Source organism: Centroberyx gerrardi, chromosome 4, assembly GCF_048128805.1.
Source record: "Centroberyx gerrardi isolate f3 chromosome 4, fCenGer3.hap1.cur.20231027, whole genome shotgun sequence".
Lineage (NCBI taxonomy): Eukaryota > Metazoa > Chordata > Actinopteri > Beryciformes > Berycidae > Centroberyx > Centroberyx gerrardi.
In genome coordinates, this window is record NC_136000.1 from 15,149,245 (window position 1) to 15,158,269 (window position 9,025).

General features: G+C 39.3%; 1 protein-coding gene across 1 annotated transcript; it reads right to left on the reverse strand.

Annotated features, from left to right (window-relative positions):
* Positions 1-4: 4 nt before the first annotated feature.
* etfa (electron transfer flavoprotein subunit alpha) lies at positions 5-8,259 on the reverse strand. Its single transcript, XM_071915587.2, has 12 exons — positions 8,156-8,259; positions 6,960-7,109; positions 6,581-6,662; positions 6,146-6,228; positions 5,762-5,861; positions 5,413-5,523; positions 5,125-5,226; positions 4,673-4,741; positions 4,488-4,570; positions 2,917-2,982; positions 2,153-2,233; positions 5-524 (listed from the first exon to the last, which is right to left on the reverse strand). Exons 1-12 carry the CDS (start codon positions 8,192-8,194, stop codon positions 489-491), a joined length of 1,002 nt encoding a protein of 333 aa, XP_071771688.1. The 5' UTR covers positions 8,195-8,259; the 3' UTR covers positions 5-488.
* Positions 8,260-9,025: the final 766 nt, after the last annotated feature.

Consider the following 9,025-nt stretch of genomic DNA (forward strand, 5'->3'; position numbering starts at 1 on the left):
TGAGAACACTCGTCATTACTTGTCGATTTAATACATGCCATAAGTTTTCCTAGAGCATCTGAGATGAAACAGACAGCCTCTAGGTCTGCATGAAAAACTACATTATAGAGTCAACTACATCATGGAGCCACAGACAAGTTAAGCATTCCCAAAGATGACCTTTACTGTGCCAGAAAGTTAAATAAAATTACAAAATATGTACTACTGTAGATGTACAATATCCCCCTACCAAAGCTAAGTACAGTAAAACCATATTCATGGACATTGAATACTTTAGGTATATAAAAACTGACATTTATTTGTAGACTGAGAATGTTCTTCTGTTGCCAGCCAGAGAGAAGACTATGATGAAATAATTTATGCACCCAGACATACATAGCTTCGGAAATGCGTTAAGGCAGAGGCTGTAGGTCAGGTCCCCATGGCTGCGGTCTGAATTCCCAGGTTCGGGTTGTGGGATGGAAGCTTGGTGGGAGCTTTGTTCCTCCTCACTTGTTCAATGCTTCAGTCATCTCAGGAACGGCCTGAAGAGGAGACAGACTTAATATTACCCAGCATATTTCCTTGACATGGAAAACCTAGAAAAGGTGCAGCTGTTGAGAGGTGTTGGACCTTGTTTATCTAGTAAGATATTACAGAAATCATCCAGCAAACATTTCACACAGGCACTATGGCATTTATCTGATGTATGTGTGTGTGTGTGTGTGTGTGTGTGTGTGTGTGTGTGTGTGTGTGTGTAAACTTGTCAGCAACTCGAGACCATGTGAAACACCTGGAAATACTTTTTCAAGGCATAAAACCTCAAGTTTAGCAAATAAAAGTTTTATTTTATTGGATAGTCAGTGTTAAGAGTGTGTTGCAGTGCTGAAAATGCAACTACATGTTTTTGTAACTGCTACACTGTAGTGTGAGTTAACCATTTGTTAACTAGACCTAAATGCACTGTGGAAATAATTTAGGCATCTATGTAAAATACAGGTTATTGCAATTCTGCATCAATCATTGCTGCATCCACTTAAAATATTTGCAGGCTTTACAACTGGGGGACTGTTCACCAGCACCTGTTATTTTAAGCATCCCCAGTATATTCCACATGTTAAGATTTATGGGCTTATTATACATACAGTCATGCACACACCGACTCTCATCTGAGATTTATCAAGACAACAGCAGGCAGCAGGCGTACAAACATTTATCATAGTGTCTGCAGGGTTGATAAAGCAAGATTTTACTAGGGATGCATTTGTCCCATAAACAAACACATTGATTATGCCGGTTGTGTGGTCCTGAAGGGGACAAGTTCCAATACCTTTTATGTGGTAAATTTGAGTACAAAACTGTTTGAATGCCTTTCCTTCCGAGTCAAACGACTACGAACTAAATCATCAGTCACCACCGGAGTTAGTCCCGGGTATCAATTTTCCATTGGAGAAAAAGGAGAAAGCCCATCCATTTTAATCAGTTATCTGAGGAGTGATCACATGTAAGGTGATCTCACCCAGTAGGTCACAACTCAACTGCCACTAGCTATTATTACTCATCACTTCTACAGAGTTTAGCAGGACACCTGGGCTGCTCATGCACTACTGAGGGGCTAAATAAAACATGACCAACAGGACACACATGAAAATATAAGCTACTAGCCTTTCACCGGCAGCACTGGACTCCAGTGTTTGTTGTGCCAACCTCCTGGCTCACTATCCTCAAGTACCAGCTAGACACAAGAAAGCAACCGAGCGTGTAAAAGGGCTGGCAAGAAGAAGCCAAATATAAACCTGAAAAGTTCCACCCAGCGACCTTTAGGTAACTATTGATCACCTTTTATAGCTTGTGAGAGGCCTGTGTGCCTCTCTCTTAACGGCAAGCCCCAGCCACAACTCACCTCTGATTAATTCAAGGACTCAATAATTCAACAGTTGCACATTTCCATTAGGTGGAATAATGCATCGTGCAAAATTTATCAGCGAGATGGCAAATGTTATATTCTGATTGTCACTCTGGACTCCTGCCTATCAAAACATCCAGGGTCTGTCCAGGTAGTTGGTGATTGCAGCAATGAGTAGTGTTGTGTTTTGGCCTCACTGCTTGGTTGTTTCCTAAGGTAACGTCATCTTGACATTACTCCAGAAATATCAGTCAAAGACTCTCTTACCTTGAAAAGATCAGCTACCAAGCCATAGTCAGCCACCTGGAAAATGGGAGCCTCTGGATCCTTGTTGATAGCAACAATAGTCTGAATAAAAAGGACATGTTTAGAATAACATGCACAAAACAGAAATGAACGAACTGCTTTAAACATTTGCTGCACTTAATCAAATTAATTGTTTAGCGTCCTATGTTTTCCACAGACAGAATGATGGAATCAGGGACTAAATACAAAATTTTGACTTAAATGCAGAATGCCACAGAATTCTGATGCTGCAGAAATAGTAGAACATTTGTTTCTTACATGTAATTGACAGCATAAGCAGATGGACAGAAACATTTCAACACCATGGAAAGGGGTATGGTGACCAGAGTTGTGTTTGTGAGGTGCTATGTGCATGTACGTGTCCATCAAAAAACAAAAAAAAATACAGGTAGGTTTGAGTAAAAAATAAAATGTCTATTAATTCTCTTGCCTAGGAATTGCTCAGGCTAGAAGAGGCACATATCTGTTGAATATTGAACATAAACTTTTACGTCCCGTGGTATTGATTTCTCTGTAAAAAGTGTTTTGCAAAATTTGCCCACAAACCAGACTCCGAAAGCTAGGCCTACCTGCAATAATCAATTTAGTCAAAATGTATGTATGTGACATTAAAAGTGTCTGTCATACATTTGTTGGTAAAAGGGTAAAACTAGTAAATATCACAAAAAATGCACAGAAAAAATGGAAAAAACACAATTTGGGGGATGCTGCCCTTGTGACTGTACCTTGCTGTCTTTCATTCCAGCCAGATGTTGAATAGCTCCAGAGATACCAACAGCAATGTACAACTCCTGTGAACAGAACATGAACAGGACAACCATACAAGTGTTAGTTGCTTGTAGACATAAAGCGCAGTCTCAGGCCTTTAGAGAAATACACCTCAAAAAGTACGGCAAGAGCACAGCTGGCCAATGGCATGATAACTAAGGGTGTGTGAAATATCAGAGGGGAAGTAACAAGGGTGCTGGGTGATGTGTGGCAGAGATCAGTGCCGTCTCCCCGATCCCACTGGGAGAACCCATCACTGGCTCTCAGCTTAATGCACTGCCATATGAATATTTCAGTGCTTATTCAATGTTGCTGCTGGAGTCTCAAAGAGCAGAGCATCAATTTGTGAACACAAAACTACGGAGTCTAAAAACTAAGTGCATCAAGCACTGTATTCCATTGGCCAGACAAAGACAACACAATCTGTATTTAGTGTCACTAGAAAGAACAACATATTCATACATGATTGTCCAAACTCATACAGGATGGTCCCATTAGAATATATTTCTGCAGTTCACCTACTGTCCCTCAGGTGTGGGTACACACTTCTTTACATGCAACCTAAATGCAAAATCATTCAAGTGTGGAGAGAATGTCATTGTTCAGCGACGCCAACAGACCAGAATTTTACAGCCACGCTCCTATGCTGCCAAGCTGTTCCCTAAAAGTGATACTCCCCTGAAAGACTGCTCAGGTATAACCTCTGACAGCTTTGATTACACTGAACAATTCAGAGACTAACCATCTGTAAACATCACAGAGAGTTAAGTGTTACTGAACACGTGTTCCTTTGATAGCACTAATTTCTGTAACAATAAATTACACTTAAATCGGTAATAGAGGAGAGAGAAATAATCTTTGTGGGTACTTTGTATGTGAATAGCATGTGAACTTCACTGTAATGAATAATACAATAAGCATTTTCAGATTGGCAGAGGAGAAAAAAAACATATACGATACAAATTATATTTAATTCATTAAGCCAAATTCAGCAAGCTTGTCAAAACGTTCAGAAAATCCAATTTAGACAGGCTGGCCTGGTCTGAGGCTCTGACCAGACATCCACTGCAGTCTGCTTTAATGGATCAGCTAAATCATTTAGGGTCCTAAATGTGCCATCAAGTACATTTCACGGGGCCTAATGTGTGGATAATCACAGCTGGGCTATCCCAGCTGAATCGGATAATGGCACGTTAACCTTTTTAAAGGGCAAAGCAGCCATCCTGATCATACTGAATTTCGGGAATGCTGTATAAAGGAGAAGTAACAGGCATTTGTCAAAAGTAACTGGTATCTGCGATTTGCACACTTTTGAAACAGACTGACATTCTGATCAAGGTTCTGCTCCATATCAAAAACGTGCAATTGGTGTCAAGAATTGTTGCCTTTTAGCATGTTTAGGGTGCAACTATTCACTTGTTTCCCATTTGATAAGAGCTGGAAAATGTGTGTTGTTCATTTTCTTGATTTGCTGTGCAAATAATTTGACATGGCACCATATAGCCACCTGAGAAGAGGAATAACTTACTGGTGCTACAATCTTGCCCGTCTGTCCAACCTGCATATCGTTAGGGACATATCCAGCATCCACTGCAGCTCTGGATGCACCGACTGAAAATAGAACATTATATCACTTAAAATCTACTTAAGTAAAAGCAAGCAGACAGATAATGCATGATACAAAATAACATTCTCATATTACCACCATCTCACCTGCGGCATTCATTTTGTCAGCAAGGTCGTAAAGCAGCTTGAAGTTGTCTCCACTCTTCAAGCCCCTTCCTGTGAAAGAAAACAATTAGTCTAATTTTGATATAACAACAAATTAATTTGATCACAAATGCTACTGAATTCTCTTGAAACCCCAAGCTGATTTTCTAGCATACCGAGTAGGCTGGCCAAGCAAATTTAGATTGTTTTTATGGTACCAGCCTACAGGTCTGCAATATTTTGTTCAGCCCACCATACAATGTAGGGAGTTGGGGAATGCATCGACGACAAGACATATAAAGTGGGTTTATAAACAAATTCCTTCTCAAGAATATGGGACCCTTTTTAAATCTTCCAGCCCAACCCACCAGTGGGGTCTGAATTACTTTTTGGAAAACATTGCTCTGACCATAATTTGTAATGCTGAAGGCAAAATGAAGTTAATGACTTCGTACCTCCTGACACCACAACCTTCGCGCTGGTCAGCTCTGGACGGTCACTCTTGGTCAGGCTCTGTTCCAGCCACTCAGATACCCCAGTGGGTGAGGATGCAGCCACTGCAATCAACAAATTAGAGGATCACCAATGACTATTAATCATATCATTGTACTAAAGCACTTTGCACTTTCACACAGAATCCTAAAACAATATTGTAAATTACGTAAAATAATGGACAAGACAAACAGTCAAGGCTTATCTTATCTACAGCATATCTGTATGGTTGAATCTGTTGGCTACTGTACCGTCTTCTGATGTGGCACTTCCTCCCTCCACTGCTGCTGGCTCAAACGATGTCCCTCTGACTGTGAAGACCTTGATGCTCTCATTACATTTCACTGTGCTGAGAGCATTCCCTATGTAATACAATAAAAAACATTATTAACATAAGCTATTTAAAAACTCTTTAGAGAAAACTCAGCGGTAATAAAAGTTAGCGCTACATCTGCATCATTGAAAGCTGTCACAAATGCAGTTAAAATGAACCATATTTCTTTAAAGTTTCTTTTGACGCATTTCAATAGTAGTCAAGAATTATGAAAAAATGAAAAATACTCAGTTGGCTCATTATTATAATAAAATGACAGTGGTTACCAGCATAGATGGTTCTGACAAAGGTGTCTGGAGACTTGATCTCAATAATATCTGAAATTGGGGCAACGTCCAACTTGGCAGCCACTCTGGGGAGCAGGTTCTGTAAAACAAAATGGTGAATAAGTAGGGAAATATGCACAGATCATACTTCTGCTCAAACCAGTAGTAAAGTGTTTATATCAAGGGAAAGTCAGTATATAGTGTAATGTACAAGTGTGTCATTTGTAACTACACAGATGCTGTTATGTGAGGAAAGTGAGATATTAGAGATTAAATACATTTCAGTGAAAGATACATCATAGATTCAGCCAAAATATCACTAATACCATTCCAAAAAATAAATAAATAAAAATCATATAGGCAGTGCTCTTGTCCATGTCTTACCTTTCCAAAGGCAGATGCACCAGCACAGATGTGGGTGAAGTTGAATTGCTGTTGGGTTGCCAAGATAAGTGGAGTCAACTCCTCTGCAGAAAAAGAGGACAGAATTTCTTTTCACTCAAACAATGGGTTAGAGAGGCCAGCTCATGACCGGAGGTTGCTAGTTCAAACCCCAGAACACCTCAAAAAAGCAGCTACTGTCTATATGTCCTTGAGCAAGGCACTTCACCCCAATTGCTCAGAAGCTGCTCACTGGCCAGCAGTAGAAGACTGCGGTTGTATTGGGCAGTTTCCAGGCGTCAATGTGTGTGACTGAGTGGATATGACGCGTGGTCTTGCTGAAGAAGAATGCACATGCTCAGTATATTTTCCCTAAATAAATCAATTTTCATTAAAACATATTCTACATAATGTAACAGCAGGTTTCAAGCTACATACCTGGGAGAGCACCTTTGTAAGAATCATGTTGGGCCACCAGAACTTTCTTCACACCTTGTACTTTAGCGATTTCCTCCACAACCTGAGAAGAAAAAAAAACATCTGGATGAATCCAGTTTACTACACTGGTGCCCTTTTAAAGTCTGTTTATCTCCATGTACATGTTTAAAATGCACTGTAATACATTTTTGTCGTCCTTCTATGTTGTCACTTATCCATGACTTAATGTTACATGGTGTTTGTCTCAATGTCTGTCTGTATTTGATGCAATAAAAGCAAGAAAAAACACTCCTGGTCATGGTCTCCCTGTAATAGCCAAAGCAAGGAATAAATTACCACAAGTTTTATGAAACAAGTCAGCCCCAAAAGCATCACCTACCTTTGAGCAGTCTGTTCCAGCAACCAGACAAGACACCTCTCCGCCCAGCTTACTGGCTGCAGTGATGGCACTGAGTGTAATAGGTGTCAGCTTGTCATTGCTGTGCTCTGCTACCACCAAGGTACTTTGAAACCTTTGGATGAGACCAGTCTGTTGGGAAAAAAAAAACATTGTTAACATCTCAGCATACAGACCTTTAACAATAAAATCAAAGATCTGTTTGGCAATGTAGTTTGTTGTATAAGATGTCTCTACCAAGGTTATCAGCGATTTTATTTAAAGAAAACTGAATACTTTGCTTTCATCACATAATAATTGTTTAAATTTCTAAATCATATTAGGATTAAGGATCTTGTGCTGAGTATTATACATTGGTTCTAGAGGATTCTGCTCTTACAGTGTTAGTGTCTATGTAAACTTGAATGCAGTCTATTTCTTATGCATGTAAGGGAAGTGTACACTGAAGTTGGAAGTCAAATATTCTACAAACAAACAGACTTAAAAACTACCGTTCAGTGCAAGTACCTATACCAAGCTGATGCAACCTCTTAAACAGCAGCATCAGCGCTGTCAAGTTAAAACAGGATAGTACCAGCCTTATCTGTACAGGACTCAGCCTGAACAGTATCAGTCTTTAAAGGTCATTCAGATGAACTTAAACATATGAATGAAAAGGTAAAATATTATATAATGCAAGGTAACTTCTTACATTATTATCTACTGGCAGACTTCTCACCAGAAATCAACTGTTTTTTCACGACACCAATGACATCAATGACAATTGTTTGGTTTTGTAACTGTTGTTTACGAGGTTTCATAAGCACTTGACAATGCTAACATCACCAGCTAACGTTAGCTCAAAGGCTAAAGCTAAAGTTTCGTTATTTTCTACATGGGTCTTTGAGTAATGATTCTGTAAACCCAATGACAGAAATAACTAAACCAAAGCTCTGAACTCTGTCACATGCATACATTTAAAATATTCCCCTGGCTTGCAAATGTAGCACGACTAGCATGTAGCTTGCTAACTAGCTGCTGCTAACGTTAGTATGATAGCAAGCCAACAAGCTGCAGAGGCATGTTGAGACGTAGGTAGCAAGCTAACGGACGTATTTCGTCAATTACTTTGTTTAATGTTATGAAAGATCAATATCTGTGCAGCTAACGTTGTCATTCCATAACTGTCATACTCTTACCAACTGTCTCAAACTTGTTTTGTTGAAAGCCCTGTGCATCTTGGACCCTGCTGGCTTGCTCTTCAACGAGGCTAGAGGCAATCTGTGCTAAAGGTGATCTGACGTTTCAGTCGAGTTCTCGCGAGACAAATACTTGGTTATTTACGGTCAGTTCCTTTTAACCCTATCTTAGCTGGCATGCATTTAAAATATGTGCAAACGGTGTAGTATAGAGGGAAAACCATGAACGATCACGTTAATGGAGTGATTACATGGCATCTTATCAGGGGAAAGTAGAAAAGACAGAGGTTTGGAGTGGATAAAGAATGATTTGTCTGGTTAACAAATACATTTTGATATTACTGTAATGCTAATGGCTCATTTGGCTCTGAAACAGCTGAGAAGTTGAGAACTACAGTGTCAATTAAATGATAGCCTGTAAGGAGATAGGTTTAATATCCCCCTGAAAACGGTTGTTTCATTTTCATTTTCAAGTATCCGTGTGTCTAGTTTGACAAATTGACACAAATCTGTTAGTTTTCAGCTCAGTGTATGTTAAACAAAAGACACATTATTATTAAAATAGGCTATGGTGAGTAGAAATAAAGGCCTAACGCAAATGTGTACATTTGTTGTCCCAAACAAGACACAAGGCTATGATGAATTTAAGAGAGCATATACTGAAAACGAAACAGAGAATTGTAAGATTAACAGAAAAGGTGTAAAATGGTTAATTGAATTGTCAAACATACATCCATGAAAAGGAGCACGCATGATAACCACGCAAGTAATTTTTTGTTATTTAAAGTTGTCTAGTGATCTATTTTCCTCATCTGTAATGAGAATGGAAATTCTTTCAATTTCGACATAATTAGTTTGAGTCTTTCTAAG